Source organism: Loa loa (assembly GCF_000183805.2).
Source record: "Loa loa unplaced genomic scaffold supercont3.19, whole genome shotgun sequence".
NCBI classification, from domain to species: Eukaryota; Metazoa; Nematoda; class Chromadorea; order Rhabditida; family Onchocercidae; genus Loa; species Loa loa.
The window spans coordinates 57,392-75,818 of NW_018108199.1; the positions used below are offsets into that span (position 1 = coordinate 57,392).

The following is an 18,427-nucleotide window of genomic DNA, read 5'->3' on the forward strand; positions in this document are numbered from 1 at the left end:
AATAATAATAATAATAATAATAATAATAATAATAATAATAATAATAATAATAATAATAATAATAATAATAATAATAATAATAATAATAATAATAATAATAATAATAATAATAATAATAATAATAATAATAATAATAATAATAATAATAATAATAATAATAATAATAATAATAATAATAATAATAATAATAATAATAATAATAATAATAATAATAATAATAATAATAATAATAATAATAAGCAGGAATAAGGAGTTAACCTAGCAAGACTCCGAAGTAGTCTTCCACTTTTTTCGTATAGACAGGCAATCGTTTCTCTTTGGTCACTTCCTTTAACTGGACATTATTTCCTGTTCGATCAATGAAGTAAGCATTATTCTTATTATATATCATCACATCAAACAATTTATTATGTGTTAACTGTGCACAAGCATATCCCAATTCATATAAAATGAGAGGCACGTTATTACCATTGGAGATAAGCAAATTATGAAGACCGGACAGGTTATCTGCCTGAAATGAGTAAGTCCATTGGGAAGATGATAAGTAAGTGACATGAACAATGAAATTGTAGATATCTACAGGATATGGTAATGTTTCACTGTTTTACGTTGTCAGATTTAATGAGTGGTTAACAAAGAAGGATATTCCTATTCTTGACCTGTCTCACTTACCTTTACACATTGATTTCTACGTTTATAAGTTCTTCTAAGTGTTTAAAGCAAAATTTATGCATTAAATGAAATGTGTATTAAATACAAAAGTCCTTTTAACATGGCTGGCAAACGTTTCATCTGTAATATGTGTCGAACATTGCTTACCATCCATGGTCTATTCATTTCTTTTAAGGTTTCCTTTTTAAACCTTATATTACGCCTGGAACACCAGCGATGAAATACCTCATTGGTCACGTTTGGCCCGGTTGCATAATTTTCCAGGAATTTGGGATGTGAATTGAGATATGCAACAGTACGCTGCTCTCGTGATTCCATAGGTAATAGTTTTCTTTTAAATACTTTGTAACCTATAAATTTTAAAATCAGTACTCAGAACTCAGTTAGAATGAGACGATAGAATTAGCAGCAGTAAAGTAGCTCGGAAGATGGGTAAGCCCTTTTTAACAATAATGATTTATTCGAAATATGCAGATGCTTCTGACAACCATAGCAACCGCTACCTAATTATTATTTTTTCTATCTTTTCCCTTAATATCTCTGATTACGTCAAAAGCGAATAAGCCTTATACTAAATTTAGAAATCATCAATCATTTAATGACAATGGTGTTGTTAACGCATTTCAATAACCAGTATACGGACTCAAACATTCACATAAAATCGTCTCCCATAATGCCTTAAATTATTTAATTTACCACAAACTACGGATTATTACTCGAGAATTGGATTATTATAAATAGAAAAGTTTATACTACTTACTTTAAGATAACACTAAGTTTTCAACTAGGTAGATAACATAAGCCTTAATCAGTAGCAATAATAGTTTCATTGTCAAAATTAACTTTTGACTAACAAAGTTGATTGGTGCAATTAGTCGTTGCAAATGTATAGACTTGTGATTACTGAATTGTCTTGTAAAAATCTTGAAAAACAAAAATTTGCATACTTTTAACTTGGATTTCAATTTACTCAACTAAGCTCTGAACTAATTCATGACTAATGACACTTTCCAGGCACTGTCTGATAATTGTTTGAAGTTTTGAAAAGTTGAATAGATTGAAGCAGTGAGTAAACGAGGAGAAAAAAGAAAAAGGTTTCAAATCAATTTGAATAGAAGTTCAGGGTTTTCAACCTTTATTTTGAAGAGCAAAATTTTTAAAAATTTCAGACATAACTTTGATACAATGCTCAGAAATATTCTAATTAGCACTTCTGTGCTATTTTATTTATTAACAAAAATCACTTTCTATTCCATTCTTTACCACTTTCAACAACATGAATAACTTACTTCACTTGATCGAGAATAATTTCCATTTTTTCGTGTTTCGATTTATACAGTCATTTTAAAAATGATCCCTGCATAGCAAAGTGTTTCATAGATTTGGAGCGTGAAAATTGCATCGTTTAACCTACTTTGCAAACCCTATTGCCAATCAACTGTTGTTTGATTTATCGTACATAGCAAATTCGCCAATTTAGTTCCTACAAAAATTCCATAAAATTGTTGAAATGAATGAATCCTTGCCAAATTTCATCTTGATCTGGTTGCGGGTAAAAGTTTTATCATATGTTACCATTTCAAGTAAAAGTAAAAGGAACAGGTATAGAAATATGGAAATACCATAAACCATAAATAAGCAAATGAATCTTCCAATTGCCTTTTCTATTTTGATAAAACAAATCACTATCAACCTTCCCATTGTTTTTTTTTCGATCATTTTGATGTCACTGCTGATTGAATTGTATTGACAGGTAGCTGACAACTGTCGTTAACACCGACTTTCTGTGATAGAATTACTACGCTATCAACAATATCACCATTTTCACTATCACTAATACATATGTTTTGCTTATTTGTTTTTTCAATGACCAACAACTTATAGCATGCAGTAATTAGTCTATAATACCTTCAACTAAGCTATTTAAATTCCAATTATATGGCTACTACTACATAAAGCTACGGTCATCCTAGCAGTGTCTTTTATTATTTTAACTTAGGCAGCAAAAACTTGGCAATTTCTTGGCTTGCATAAAAATTCGATGCTTTGTGATATGCCTTACTCAATTTATATCCATTCATTTGGTTGGGTAAATTACCATATATAGAGCCAGAGCAAATAATATGAACCTCAATCATTTTAAAATAATGTGATAAATCTCTCATAGCTATATCTCCATGTCTTCTCTCCAAATAATTAATTAGTTTCAGATTGAAGATGTTTGTGTTCCTTATATTATTAGTATATTCCGTGAATAATACCTTTGCGGAACTTTGTCCGGTCATATTTGGCCAGTTTGAATGTCCAGCGAATTTCACCTGTATAACTAACGAATGTTACTCTGACAGCAATGTAACAGCACCACGTAATTGTGAACAGGTGAAATGCAATTCCTATTCCAGATGCTATAAGGTAACTTTAATTCATAACTTTTTCAATTCACTCTTCGAAACTTTCAAGAAAACCGAGATGATGTGAGAACACACAAGTGAGTAGTTAATTAGTGATGAATACTCGGAGAAATTTCAGACATAACCTCCTTTTATCAAATTAATCATTCTCTTCTCAAGAGATTCTTCATACTTGTTTTTTTTTTTTTTTTTTTTTTAAATTTGTCAGCTATACTTCATAACAGGGACGATGTTACCCAACACCTGGATTGCCTTGTAATCGAAATGTAGAGTTGTCCGAACATCAGTTCAGATCCATAACCTCCAACTGTGGCTTGAATGGAAGATGTATCAATGGTCGATGTGTTGAAGATAGTTAAGTGTTTTATGTAATCATGGAGAAGGTGATATTCGAAATCAAAACTTGTACAATGATATCCAGTCAGTCTGCATACAATTTATCCTTACTTTGATATGCGAGAACTTCTCTTTTATATCAATTTTTTGGCAGCTTCTTTTCTTATCACATGTGATAACATTTATTTCTCTATTCATAACTGAATGAAATACCTTTAATGCCTTTCATTAAGACTAAGAAAGTGAGTAACACTGAGCTCAGAGCAAACGAACAACGGTATATCAATTCCGATTACCTTAAAATAACACCGTCATCATTCATTTCAGGATGTGTTGGAATAAAATGTACCGAAGATGAGATTTGTCGAGATGGAAAATGTCTGACAGTAACCAATACTTTCTGTATAACTCATTTCGATTGTGGTCCAACATTCAATTGTTATCAGAACAAGTGCATGTTGTCCAGCAGACACTCAATAGCATGCAATTGTGACCCTGGTGAAGTGTGCCGAAAAGGGCACTGTGTCTCAGATTCAAATACGTTTTCATGATATTTAAACTTCGAGTTAACTAGAAAATAGGATTCTAATTTTCGTTATTGGATTCGATTTGCAGGTTGTGCACATGTAAGTTGTGGAACGGGTTCGTTTTGCTTACAAGGTACGTGTCAGACAGCTATCGGTCAAGACTGCACTTCTGCGGTATGTCAAGGAGGTACGACAACTTCTGCGCTTGTTTAATTACACATATCCAAAAATCCGGTTCAAAATACTATTTTTGCAGTTTAAAATTCTAATCCTGATAGCAAATAAATGACTTAATGAGTAGTGTGCCGGGAAACATGGCCATATATTCGGATATTACTTAAACTAGACGACAAGTAGAAAGACGACTGAAACTACAGTGATTTCTCAAATAATACGGATCCTAGCACTTCCAGAAAATATGTAATACTGTAAAATGAATACAGATTCTGCAAATAACGCAGAAAACTATGCAAGATGAAAACTAGGCATTTGTATTGTATATGGAGTATGTCATCATCAGTACATGTTATTCCTAAAGTTGAGGTTTTTATGCAGGTACAATTTGTGTAGAGGGACGATGCATTCTGGATCCTTGCACCAATCGTTGTCCACCGGATCATGCCTGTCGCGAGGGTCAATGTAGGCATCTTCAAGGGTTGCTGTGTTACGGAGAATGTCCCACACCTTATGTATGCATCAGTGGGCGTTGCACAAAAAATGGTAATAATAATATTAGACGTTTACACGATGTAAGGCATGCTAAGAGTAATGAAGTAGAAAAAATTTGTATACTGATTAATATTTCAGAATGTTTCGGGAAGGTTTGTCGATCTGGTGAGATGTGTCAATATGGCCTCTGTGTCAAAGTAGAAGGACGATGGTGCAGTTTGGCGATACGTGACTGTGCTGAAGAATTTGAGTGTATGGGAAATACTTGTCGTGATCTATTATTAGTAAAAGCCAATACTACTATATCATAACGATGATTTCAATTTGTTGCAGTCTTAAGATGCTCTAATTTTGCTGTGAATATGCAGATTTCAAATGGTTGCATGCAACTTCAAGCTTGAACTCTACCCTTTAGAACTGAAGTTTTATGTAATAAACGGCTAATGCCTAACATGTTCAGAGTGATGAGCGAGATGTACCACTGTAGAGAGTATTACTGCTGGGAAGTACTCGATAATTATTAGATACACCTGAGAATCGATCTGAGGCTTTTGGTTTCTAATATGAGATCTTACATTCCAAAAGTTCTTGCAAATCATGCAATCATGAGATCCATCTGTGAATGATTTTCAGAGATAGTAGCACAGCTGACCAAGTTGGCGATAACTTTGCAAAGGAGCACGAATTAGTGGTCACTTTCACGCGGTTGATTTGTGAAACTTCTGAAATAGTTGTAGCATTCATAACTAAGTGAATGTGAACATCACTCCCTACATGGACATTTCTTGTGCGCTGTTCATACGTGAGCATACTTGTTAGCAAAGAATGCACCACCGGACCTTATTACTAAATTTTAGGTAATTTAATCCTTGGATACTAATCACTGATGACTTTAGTTCAACGAATGTTGTTTTCCACTGTAAAAATCATTTCGCAGGTAAGCTGTCGATTGAAATTGTTGATTATTATAATTCGAAGTATTTTCAACCTCAGAGAATTTAGCAGAAACGATATATAACATAACAGACTTCGAAACCTCTGTTATCTCCTTTATCAGTAATCATGTGATTTTTGATTTTTTCTTCTGCTATCTTCCCTGTCATCCCTTCTGCCACTCATTTAATTCAAAATTAATGGCGCGATGTAATATTAATAGGATTGGATGATATGAAAGTTCTGGATTTTGTTGAGAATACCACATTTGATTTAACAGAGACTATCATTTTTTAGTCAAGACCTACGTTCTGTAATAAATTGGTAGTGAGCATAGAAGCCAGTGGCGTCAAAGATATCATTGGAGCGAAACAACATCCGGAAATAGTTCGATTCACTAACAATTGAGTCTGTTGGACAAATCTGACCGCAATAGCGACGATTGGTACGATCCTGAGTCTGGTAGTTGCTGAATAGTACGTAATCGCTGTGCGTACTGTCACCGCAGCTGAAGAATGTATAGTACTCCAAATCACTGCTACTTTCATAAAGAATATGAAGATCAGAAGTTGTCGAAAACTTACGTAGCTAATCCTTCCACGTCAAAATATTCAAAATGTATAGCAACGACCTGTTTCTCAGTTCCATGAAATATGTAATGGCAGTCAATGTTGCGAGGATAATATCCTGGATGATTGGGAGAGAAAATGTCACCTGAGTTGCGCCGAGATGAATTAAACTCATAATGGCAAGCTGAAACGTACCGCAATTGTTTCCCACATAATTAACTGCGCGACTTCATATTTTAAATTATTAAATGTATTACTAAGATTATTACAACCCTCTGCAATCCAGTTTACTACTATCTTGATTATTGCATTTACGGTGAATTGATGCAGTAGTACGTAAGTTCTAAAATAAGAAACGATAGGTAACCATCAACTCATTCACTAGTCTGTCGAAATACCGATCTCTAGATTGTTCGTATATCTCAGCCCCCAAGTCGTTGCCTCTCTTACATGAAATATTCCTTACAGATTGAAAAAGAAAATATGCAACGTGTGCAGTAAACGAAAGAGTATCAAATGTACATGGAGAAATATGAAAGCGAAAGAAGTAAAAGGAATTTATTAACGAAAACAAACTCACTCAAATCATTTCTTACTTCAGCATTCATTTCTGACAAGCCTAGATCAGACCGAAAATGATACTTTAGTATAAATCCAAAATTTTTAGCGTTAGCCATCATCCGTCTTGTTGCTTTGGTAGATCGAACCACATAATCCAAAGTCAATAGATTTTTGGTAGACATCAGCCGAGGAGGTGTTTCAGCACCACAGAAGTCTTCGATTCGAGACATGCGGGTACCTATCAGTACATGAGCTGACAAGTGGTCCATTTCATAGCACCTTCAATCAACTCAAATAACTTCAACATGACATCAGTATGGATCCATTAATACTTTTTCAAACATGTTCACCCTTATTTCCGATCGTTAAAGAATCACTGGATGGGTTACTCAGTGACACGAAATGATGAGTGATAAGGAAATATCACTGTATTATCTTGGGTTTACTGAACAACTGCAGGTAGGGGAATCTACAGTTCATCTATAAGCTGCAATCTTATGATCAGAAAAAATCACAAAACAGAAATGAAGTACCAGCTTAATACCAATGTTCTTACTCTCACTAACTTACCTTTTGGTCATGTTATTCAAATGGGGAATCCGCGCATACAAATTGAAATAAAGGAATGTAATTTGAACTCTTTCGGTTCCACTACCGAGGAATATAAACTGGCATTTGAACGGTTCTTCGCTATCTACGTATTGTGTTGAATTGAGAATACCTGAGATACCGAAAAAGGGTGAATCGTTATCAACTGCTGAGGATGAAGTGATCCGAACTGTGCAGTGCTCTCCTGAAATAACTAACTGCTACGTGATAATTTTATCACGATGCATTTAACTGATAATGAATTCAAAAAGATCAAAAGAATAAGTTGGTGGCACAATACATATGGAATGAAAAGATTAAAATGATTACTGATAAACTTACCATCACTCCCAAATATTCCTATAAATAATGTGAGGAAAGAAGCAGTAAGCCCCTTACGATCTACTTTCATCGTTTAACACACTAAAACAACTCTTGTGAAGCTAAGGACATGCCTGGAAGAATAGGCTTTAGTAGAGAGTGAAACGATCGATGCGTTTTGAGGAAGATTGAAGGATGGGATAAGGAGGAGCATTTAATGGTAACAACTCACTTGAACTAATTTCATCACTGTGGACATCGACGACAACTGAAGAAAACATAGTAGAAGGGTGGGAGGAAAATAAGGAAAATGACGAATAAACCAAATCTGGAATGTTATCATTGGTCAGCAGACTGTTGTTTTCATCTTGCACATTCTGTGATGATTGTTGGGGTACATACTTGAATGAAATATGGAAACCACGGGCCTGGAAAGAGTTATTTTGCGTGATCTCAAATATCTTTCGGTACATTTCTTTCTAAATACCCACTCAGCTATTTTTTATTTTTAAATTGCAAGCTGTAATAGACTTCCTGATGAAAATATGATCGGAGAATTTTTGATAAGTCTAATTCATTCAGTTTTTCTATTGTGGTAGAATAAGCGAAGCAAATTCGAGTGAAAGCAAAAATGAATTTCATCTACGAAATGGTTAAATTCAATAATTTAGTGTAGCGAAGCACGTTCGTGAGTTTTTCACTTGTCAAAGAAAGTATTTTTTTGCCTCTTCCAGAAAGTGAAGTGACTCTCTCTTTTAATTTCTGTCAATACACTAAATTTAACTCTTCCTTGTTTTTATCACACTCATTAGACTAGTATTTCTGATGTTTCTTGCTAAAGTACTACTTCTTTTACTGTTTCTTTCTTTTTGATGAATTATTTCATAATCAGGTACATTAAGGAAAAAAGGATTTGATAGTCGCACTTGCATACGATCACTAGGATACTCCCGTTATTTTAATAATTTAGCAAAACATGGAAGACTGGGAGCATCAAGTTGATTTATCTAGTAATCATTTGAACGATACTGAATATACCGTCAAGTGACAAGCAGAATCCCAACTCCTATACATTTACAGCTTCCCGGAATTATCAACCAGTTAAATGAACCTTACCTCTCTCTCTCTCTCTCTCTCTCTCTCTCCTCCTCCTCCTCCTCCTCCTCCTCTCTCTCTCTCCTACTTTTTGTTTTTTTTTCGTTGTGAAAAAAAATTTCGAAATTAGTAATTGTTGAGCGGAGCAATGTGTTTTAAATTTATTTAATATTTTCAAGGGAAATAATATTTTTTTGTGATCAAAAATGCCAAATATTCCACTGAGTTTTGTATTGTTCTAATGAGAAATTTGCATTGAAGAATTTTTCTGTGGAATACATTTTTGAAATTATTTCCACATGTCATGTGCTGAGTGCAATTTACGATCAGTAACAAACCACAAATATTCATTTGTAAATGCATCAATTGAATCCATTCATGCATATTATTACTCACAAAATTTATACTTTAATTTATTTTAACATATACCCATGAAGGGATAAATGGAATAATTGCTCGAATGCAAATTATGCATAATTTTCCTTATTTGCTTTATCCTTGTTAAGACGTATGTTAGTAATTCAAAATTTATTACTATTAGTGCTAACCTTTTTGAATATAATATATTTTCCTATATACTTTTGGAATTTTTTTAAATTGCTTCTTAAATTCGTTGGTTTAAAATTATGTAAGTAAATGAATCAGAATTAGTTATATAATTAAATGAATCGAATGCCAGCATAAATTTCACTTTTTCTATCGATTCACTCTGTGATTTTATTTAATTTTTCAGCTAAAATAAAGTAATGAAAAATAATAATAACAAGTGAGTGAGGAAAACTGAATTAGAATGTCATCGATTGTCAAGTCTTTGACTTAAAGTCTTACAACTATAAGCCAAAACTGGAATAAATAAATCCCAAAAGTCCTGCCTATAAAAGATCTGGCCAATCTTGCTCTTAATCGAATATGAGTTTAAATGAATACTAACTTAAATGAACTCCTTCCTTCTGGCCTTTGTCGGGAAACGAAACAACTTTTTGTTATCATATTCATCAAAGAAAATCACTTTTCCTAACTATCAATACACTTTTAACATATTTATTATCACGAGTAGCCATATATTTTTTCAAATGTACTTATCACTGATAGCAGCTGATATGAAAACCTATTTATTGAATTCGGACAGCAATTATCTGCAATCTTTCTTTGCTCTTAATTTATCATTTTGCAAATGGACAGACATAAACACCCACAAATACACACATACACAGACAGACACAGACACATACATACACACACACACACACACACATACAACACGTACACACGCATACGTAAGATGATGAACATCCTCAGTCGAAGCAAAAGCATCAAATGACATAAGGAGCAAAATATATAAATGTGCATTGTAGCAAAGCCTTTCGATGCATACAGCAGCACATCGCTCCTTGCATACATACTTTATCATTACTTTTCACTGCCAGAAAAAAGCCTCTAGGATCATTTGTATCATCATTATACCATTATTATCATTACAATTATCATCAACCATCAACATCACCATCATTATCATTATCATGACTATTATCATCACCACTATTATCCTGATATTTCAGAAAATTATCATAATGTCGACAATTCTTCCATTTAAAATTTTTCTGGTAGCTGTTTTGTTATTAGCGGATTACTTCCATATGAAGTACACAATTCTGCAAAACTTCAATACTTCACAAGCCATTCCATAACAGTGAGAGATATCTTTGCCAAATTTTCAAGCATTGAATTTTTATTTGAAAATTCATTTAGACTTGAAATTTAATTTCAGGTAACTCAGTAAAATGTAAATCAGACATGTATCAATTATAAAACTGGATATCGATAGTTCTAATTATCCGGTTTACACATAACCACTTATAAATTCCTTTTGCTCTATTTCATTGTTCTCTATCTTTCATTCAAATGTATTTAGCTCCTTTTTTTTTTCTCAAAAACCATTAATTTCCAAATCTTTATCAAGTTCTTTTCCTTTTTATAAGTATCTGAATTCCGGATAATTAATAAATCGTCATTATTATGGTTATGGACGGATATCAGCTAATAATAAATGGTAAAAACAAACATCTCTCAACTCAATAATCAAAAACCGAACAATCTTATTGTTATATTTGAATTTGAAATTATTGAAACACTGCAAGAGGACAAATTTATGCGCTTTACTTCAGCTTAAGCTAATGATGGAGTCTCTTTCGTTAAACGAAAATATTAATTACAAAGAAAAAACGATCATTATAATAATTTTGACGATTATTCATTCATTCTTTTCCCTTTTTATGAAGACTAGAAGAAACTGTTTTTAAATAATCATGCCCCAAAATCTGTCACCATTAAGATCATTTCGGTGATATCAAAGTAGTCCTAATATCCTTAAACAAGTAAGTTTTGTTTTTGAAGCATCGAAGAGTTTATCATTCATTCCAAATATATTTTCAATGAAATCAAGATGTAGATTTAACTGAATGTTTAACAATAAAAACTTCCAATAAATTATCCCAGGTAGATTAACTGTTAATTACATGCCTTTTAATTAAAATGCATCAGCGATGCAATCCGTCCATTTCAACAACCAAAAAAAACAAAAATAAATAGCATCGCGCAACATAAAATAAAAGGTTTATACAGTCTGGTGATAAATTGATAAAAGGTTGGAAAAGGCGGGAAATTGTAAATTTGAAAGAGAGTTTGAGATGACTCAGCTCAATCTAATTCCAATAATTTGGAATGATTCAGCTCGATCTAATTCCAATATCAGTGAACTAAACATTCTTTAATGTCCTACCCACTATCCATTAGTGATGCCAATTTGTAGATAACTTAGACATTTAACAATATGTCTAAAGAACAAAGATTGGTGCAATAACAATTGGTCTCAAAAAATTCTTGAAATTTTCTCCATTCAAATTTTTTAAATAAAAACTGTTATAACTAAGTTTTTGCTCCATTTTTATTTTGTTTTTTTTTTTTTTTTTTTTTTTGGTAATGTTAAAGTATGATGCAATAATGAAGAAGTATGATGCATTTGGAAGCTTTGGGTGAGTAAAGGTCATTTCGAGCTTCTTAGTCATCATCTCGATATATAATCATCAGCATATCATTGTGGAGATATTTGAGCAGTCTGTACAACAAATGACCGACCCAATTGGTCTTCTCATAAAACATATCATCCATGCATTTCATCCAAACAATGATTAATTTTTTGAAAGAATTATTTTTTTTTTGAAAATTTTTTCTTGAAGAATAATTCTCATACTTATTTCATCTATTTGAGGATTTATTTATTCATATAACAAGTAAACAATTAGTAACAATCGAACGAGTTGACTGTCCCCTTTCCACATTTCCTTTTTTGTTCATATACCATAATTAGCTCAAATACCTCCTTTTCCTATTCTCACAACAACTGCCTAAAATTTCTTCCAATCTTCTCCAATAAAGCTTATAGCACTGGGAATGTTTATCATTTATTTAATTCTTTGATTGGAAATGACCATCCATTGTCATCATTTTTGTAGCCTTTCAATTTTTCACATCTCTTGATAATCTTTGAGTTTTATAAAATGTTTGGACAACCTTCAGCTAATTTTTTTCATTGTAATTAGCTTTCCCAAATTTTAGGCTATGGATGTTAGATGGATTCTACTTTGAGTCTTAATTCTCATGCTCGATTTGATTGACTCATTATCATTATTAGTTAAGTATAAAGAGAGATAAGTATCATCATTATATGATAGTGCATAGTATGCTAAATTTAAATTTAAATATGTAGTAATTAAGTGTATGATGAATTAGACCGGAAAAGTTGAAAATAATTACCGTGATTAGTTAGATTGTCTTAAGAAATAAATTTTCCTCTCTGTTTACACTTTTCATGTCATTTTTCAATTTCAATTAATCATAGCAAATCTAACGGCTTTTTCCTTATCCACTTTAAAATTGCAATTAAGTGTATGAGTAAACAAATGTCATCAGTTGAATCCTCTCCCTCAATTGTTGTCACCTCTAAATTTACCAAACAGTGACACTGTCCTTAATAATCAATTTTCTGTTTACGACTAACACACGCACATACATACACACACACACATACAAATACACATACGCACATACACATACACACACACACACATACACATACACACACATACACACACACGCACGCACATACAGGACACAATTCAATAAGCAAGCACATTAATATCCGAATATAAATGAGGAAAGAGGTGGTCCGAAGAATATAGGAAGGAAATAAGCTAGCACAACAGATGCTTGTTGTTCCGAAGACTTTGATTCGATTTCTAGAAGCCATTCTTCCGACAAGACAATACAGGTCAGAGTCCCCGAAGCTAAGAGAGGGAAGTGATTTTGTCACTATCCTTTTAACAGTTAGGAAAAAATGAAGATAGAATGAGTAAGGATGTCAAGACGGGCAAAAAAAGAGTTCTTAGTTCGAGGAGGTCGAAAAGGAAACAATAAATCAATGCTACCAAACATATCCAATCAGAAATGGTTATTAAGGATTCATTAAATATCAAGGAAAAGAGGAGAAATGTAAGAAACATACAAAAATTTGACAAATTATTGGTATCTTTCAGTATCATTGGTTCATAAGCCTGGCAAGGTCAAATGCTCCATTTTCATCTTCCAGGCTAATTAGCGCTTACAAATGGTTACAGATCATAAAATTTTCCCTTTTTGTTACTTTTTTTTCCACATTTAACTGTTAAAAATATTCTAATCAAATAAGTTTAACCAAAGTAGTGATGAAATAAGTACGAAAAGTGAAACTAATTAGACTGCATTCCTTAATTATTGTAAAAATTAAAGGAGGAACAAGCAACCATACACACTTATATGGTCGTTCAATTACGGTACCTGAAGCAATGAGTACCATTGTGAAGTGACAAGTCCATCCAACATCTATTCAAATTAAACAGATATTATTACTTCAAATAATTATATATTAAATAGTATTTCTATTATTGATATGTCAACGCTATTACTGTACGTCACGTCATTTGTATTTGTCTGTATTTCGTTCCTTCATTAAAAACAAGAAGAAATGGAATTTAGTTCATTAACAATGAATCCTATTGTATGTGTAATGCTCAAAGCAATTCGTTTGTATGTTTCGAAATGATTACAAATCATTCCTTCTTGTAATCACGTCATTTCCCATCAATATTATAATTCTTAAGTATAATTGTAATATAATGGAAATGAATCCTCCCTTTCATTTCCATTTTATAAGTTCCTCTTATTTGGTAAAAGCAAGTTTTTAAAAAAAAAAAATTATAGTATATGAATTATTCGATTAATGATATATGAAAACTAGGTGACAATGAATATAAGACAGAAAATCCACCGTTTCTTTATTTAACTAGATTGTCAAATGCATCTAAGTTTCTCCATTAAAGTAAACTCCATTTATAAATCTGTAATTTTGACATTTTTACGTCCAACTGTTACGAATGCAGCCATTTCACTATAGTAAGCTTCATTTTGATGTAACTGTGTTGCTTGTTGGCCAGTTAAACTCGGATAACCAGTGACCAATGGACCATCTGAAGAGAGCATACCTAATATAAAATATGTTTTACATAAATTAATTTTGTGTACCTGTGAGCTATTTCCACTGATGAGGTAGCTAATATTGGGCATATCATGACAGTTTCAAGAATACTGACCACTTTATTCGGTTAATATGATTTGAATTGTTCAGAGTTTAAATGTATCTGCCATATATCATTTAAAATAACCTCGTGATGTCCACTCTATCATAAAATCTAATTAAACAGCAAGAATAATGTGATGAAGATCTGATACGATCTTGACATTTTAACTTACCCACTCGAGTAGTGCATATTGTTACGGTATCATTTGGACGATCAATGTTCTGGATAAGGGGAAGCATTTGGCTGATTGGTTCTGATGCAACCAACAAAAGCAAGCACGTCATAAATGAGTTACATGACGTAGTTATGTTCTCATTTATGGATAACAAGTGGTGACAAAGAGACCCCTTCATTATCCTGAATCCTCGTTCCGTACAAGACGGCTTATTCCACCGGAAACTACGAAGAAAAACTAAAACATCAGTTATTTGGACTTCCCGCAAATTTCTTCTTTTACTTCCCTTAATATGCAGTTTCAAAGGAATCACTATTTATGAAACTATACTTTGAATACTTTCTCAAATAATTCATGTCGAAGTACTTCTCGGGCTTACCCAACAAATAATCGAGATTGTCAGTTCATTATTGTATAAGTGTTAGTTTCTGGTTTAAGTGACCTATATAGGCCTCACTCCCTTCTGCCTGGCTTTATTACAAAGTTAAATTTCGAAAATATTTTGGGAAAAAACGAATAACAAGGTAGCTATTTAGCATAATTGGGGTAAAGAGAGAGCTCCCCTGTCGCAATGTGATGGTTACTGTCCACAGTGTTAGGTTAGAAGATAATGCGATACAGAAATTCCTTAAAAACAATATATTTAAAATTAATGATATTAAAATTAGCGCGAGATTCGAGAACTGCAATTTTATCCTAAAGGAATTGACATCAACTTTGGAAATGGTATACTGAAACTTAATTAGAGGACAGAATGAATGGCTTAATTTAATCAATGGCACTACAAAATCTGTTTGTTAGGAGTGGTACCGATTGCCTGGCCCATGATTCCAAAATATTTACTGAAGGAGTTGTGAGATTGTGCAAACAAACCTGACTCAACAATTATAACTTCTGGTACCTTGAACAAAGCATTACCAACAGTTTTTTCGACCAGGAATAATCGACATTAGGGAGTAATCAATATTCTTTGTAGAGAGAACTTTACAAATTAAGATGAAGACCTTATTCATTCTCTTTCTTCCCACATCCCTCTCCTACTTAAGATCATGGTTTACCTGTTTTCTGATCCCCATTTGAACGATTATCTTCCACACTTTTACCACTTTTTTTATTACAATTAGAAATATCGGAAACAATATTATATATCAACGTCGATATGATCGCTGATGTTCATGTGTTTCACGACTTCTTGATCGCCGATGTGCGCGAGTTTCACGGCTTCTTGAACGTTTGTGTACATGTAATTTACGGCTTACCGGTCGTTCATGACGATAAGATCGTGAATGATCTCTATGGTCTGGCGAGCTAAAATATTCTTGTATATAACCCAAGAAAGAGTGGAAAAATGAAAAACAGTGGAGAAAGATAATCGAAGGGCTTTTAGTGAAATCCAAACTTTAAGCGTTTTTTTGAATATTGCTTTATCCTTTCGTTAGATTGCAATTTCTTCTCTTTCTCATTACACTTCTCTGATTTTAGTTTCTTATGCTCGATGTGAAACTTCTGAAAAACTAGCTGTTAAATTTCTTGACTACTCAAATTACATCTTATGGTAAATTAACAAAATCACTGTAGATAAAACCGGGAAGTTCCCTAACGTCCGGAAATATGGAATAAGATTTATATCCATATCACTGTCATTAAAAGGTAATCGACACCGCTGAAAAAAAACAGATTTTTACATCCGGCTTCATCAAGTGTATTCCGTAAGTCTAATGCTTTGACAACTATATGATACGAAAAGTATGAATAAAACTCACCAATTTCAACATATTTTTTATTATGTTTTTTTTTAGTATATATACCTTCTTTAACTTAGTGAATTATTTTTACACTTTTGACGAAGCTAGAGAAAACATTTCGACTTACAATACTAACCTCTGCAATATCCGGCTTGTGTGCCCGTTTTCCCGATCCTATAACGAAAATACTGATTGTAAAAGTACTGACGTTGAGGTTAAGATACTAAGATTCGGTTCTTGACAGTTGAACAATTTTCAAGCCATTCATTTCATTAAATAGATTTTAAAGAATATAAGCAAAAGTTAACGTGTATAAATTATATATGTACCCCTTTTATTTTAAACTTACATGGAGCTATAATTTTATATCGCTCAAAAGTGGTTATAAATATGGAAGTTAGAAATCCAAGAGCTGAACCAGTAAAGGGACTGTAAGCTTAATTTGAAAGTGACATTAGATTAAGCAAGTGAAACTGAACTTTACAACGTTAAGATATTCCAGTAGCTCCTGGACTAAACAAAAGAAAACAAGCACTGACCGTTGAGAGTAAGCGAATACCAAACTGAAAAAACCCAAAGACTATCTATCAGGTATGGAATGCTATTAGCTTCTATTAGAAGTCAAAGAATGGAACATCAGACGCACAGCTGTATTACTGTTTACCTTAAACAGCATAAACTGTACTCATAAAGTTATAACGAGAGTCTGGATTCTTACACTACACATATCTTGGGTCATAACGTTTGTCAAGTAATATTAGCAAGTAGCCATACTCAGTTATAGAGATATATCAGATCATTAATCCTAAAAATTCAACTTTTGAAACTGCCTTTGTATTTAATCAATTCACAAGGTTACTAATAACATATTTTTTGCTGTGGATAGCTTTCTACTAATGCTTCGAACATGCTTCGAATACTTCGAACCTTTCAATGCTTCGAACATGGATAGAAAAAGGAAAACGTTACGCTTCTTCTCTGAATTATATTCAAATAATGGGTCCATCATATATTGATTTACATATGCATCAGATATTGAAAAAAGCATATAATGAAGTCCAGAATCGCCTGTGCCGTATTAATTATCACTGGATTGACAGAAAATATTGGTCAAATATACAAAGGAAAGAAATGGGTACCGCCCAGGATGAACCCAGATCTATTTCCAGTAAGTTAAACAAGATGGATCTATGACTTAACCCTGATTAAACTTTGTACAGATAATGTAACTGTCATTCCTTATACGGAAAAACTTTTAAAAAATCGGAAAAAGTCATTTAGCACATGAAAAACTGAAAGAACCTAAATCTCATAAAAAGACTTGAGTCACTTAAAATGTATTAGAAAATTCAATTCAATTCGGGATTCTTTGAACAAGAAGTTCAAACCAACATTAACTACTATTTATTACAGGAACCTGAATTCGATTCATCATCTCCAGAATGCATACCGTACCGTGAACCTTGCGGTTTCTATAGCTTTACCATTAACGGTTATCCGCCATTAAAATGGGTCAAGTCATGGTAAGTTTGTATTTTTGTGATAAAATAAAGTCTGTTTATTTAATTGTATTCATCATCGAAATCGTCCAATAAATAAGTGTTGAACAATAAATTTCCGGGATTCCACTCCTTCTCTTTTCACCCTCTTATAATCCATTCCCATCCCACGCGCTTATCAACCATTCAGTGGAATCTAGATGAGTTGGCGCAATCAAACCTACTCTATAACATTCGCAGGGGTATAAATATAAATCCGGGGAAAATATCTATTCAGGAATTCACTAGAGTACCTGCTTGCAAAAAAAAAAAGAAAATCTATTCAATCTGTACTTGCTCCAGCAGTTATTAAACCGGCACCTTACCGTATCACAGACCCAGTACTTGATAAAATTTAATTTCCATGATTAAAAAATTTCCAGGTGCAAATGTGATAAAGATCATGTGTGCACGTATGAACGAACGGATATGAAAATGCGCATTTATCGACATTCTTGCACTCCAAAAGATCCCAAAGAATTCGATTAGATTTCCTGTCTTTTTTTAATTCATTTTTTAACGAATCATTTAGTTGTTTAGGTATATATATATATATATATATATATATATATATATATATATATATATATATATATATATACGTACTTACTTACT

General features: G+C 32.6%; 5 protein-coding genes across 5 annotated transcripts in view; 1 reads left to right on the plus strand and 4 right to left on the minus strand.

The window, feature by feature from the left end:
* LOAG_16785 (CBR-PDE-5 protein) overlaps nucleotides 1-1,017 on the minus strand; it is a gene marked incomplete at its 3' end in the record, with an annotated part of 4,527 nt that extends 3,510 nt beyond the window's left edge. The window contains exons 1-2 of the mRNA XM_020449443.1: nucleotides 820-1,017; nucleotides 259-511 (exon numbers count right to left, since the gene is read on the minus strand). Coding sequence (XP_020307030.1) covers nucleotides 259-511; nucleotides 820-990 — 424 coding nt within the window. The 5' untranslated portion in view covers nucleotides 991-1,017. The remainder of the gene's footprint in view (nucleotides 1-258; nucleotides 512-819) is intronic.
* A 1,872-nt stretch (nucleotides 1,018-2,889) lies between these two features.
* Nucleotides 2,890-4,926, plus strand: LOAG_06106 (hypothetical protein; the record flags this gene model as incomplete). The annotated part of the gene is made up of 6 exons (XM_003141642.1): nucleotides 2,890-3,084; nucleotides 3,308-3,437; nucleotides 3,747-3,917; nucleotides 4,035-4,133; nucleotides 4,502-4,666; nucleotides 4,754-4,926. 6 exons carry the CDS (start codon nucleotides 2,890-2,892, stop codon nucleotides 4,924-4,926), a joined length of 933 nt encoding a protein of 310 aa, XP_003141690.1.
* A 919-nt stretch (nucleotides 4,927-5,845) lies between these two features.
* Nucleotides 5,846-7,735, minus strand: LOAG_06107 (hypothetical protein; the record flags this gene model as incomplete). The annotated part of the gene is made up of 5 exons (XM_003141643.2): nucleotides 7,609-7,735; nucleotides 7,249-7,471; nucleotides 6,698-6,957; nucleotides 6,133-6,301; nucleotides 5,846-6,056 (listed from the first exon to the last, which is right to left on the minus strand). The coding sequence occupies exons 1-5, from the start codon at nucleotides 7,676-7,678 to the stop codon at nucleotides 5,846-5,848; spliced, it is 933 nt and encodes a 310-aa protein (XP_003141691.2). The 5' UTR covers nucleotides 7,679-7,735.
* A 6,371-nt stretch (nucleotides 7,736-14,106) lies between these two features.
* Nucleotides 14,107-14,707, minus strand: LOAG_06108 (hypothetical protein; the record flags this gene model as incomplete). Its single annotated transcript, XM_003141644.2, has 2 exons — nucleotides 14,107-14,243; nucleotides 14,527-14,707. 2 exons carry the CDS (start codon nucleotides 14,705-14,707, stop codon nucleotides 14,107-14,109), a joined length of 318 nt encoding a protein of 105 aa, XP_003141692.2.
* Nucleotides 14,708-15,535: 828 nt separating this feature from the next.
* Nucleotides 15,536-18,427, minus strand: part of LOAG_16786 (cyclophilin-6) — a 7,208-nt gene continuing 4,316 nt past the window's right edge. Inside the window, exons 11-13 of the mRNA XM_020449444.1 lie at nucleotides 16,411-16,448; nucleotides 15,929-16,035; nucleotides 15,536-15,837 (exon numbers count right to left, since the gene is read on the minus strand). Of these exons, the coding sequence (XP_020307031.1) occupies nucleotides 15,678-15,837; nucleotides 15,929-16,035; nucleotides 16,411-16,448 (305 nt within the window). The 3' untranslated portion in view covers nucleotides 15,536-15,677. The remainder of the gene's footprint in view (nucleotides 15,838-15,928; nucleotides 16,036-16,410; nucleotides 16,449-18,427) is intronic.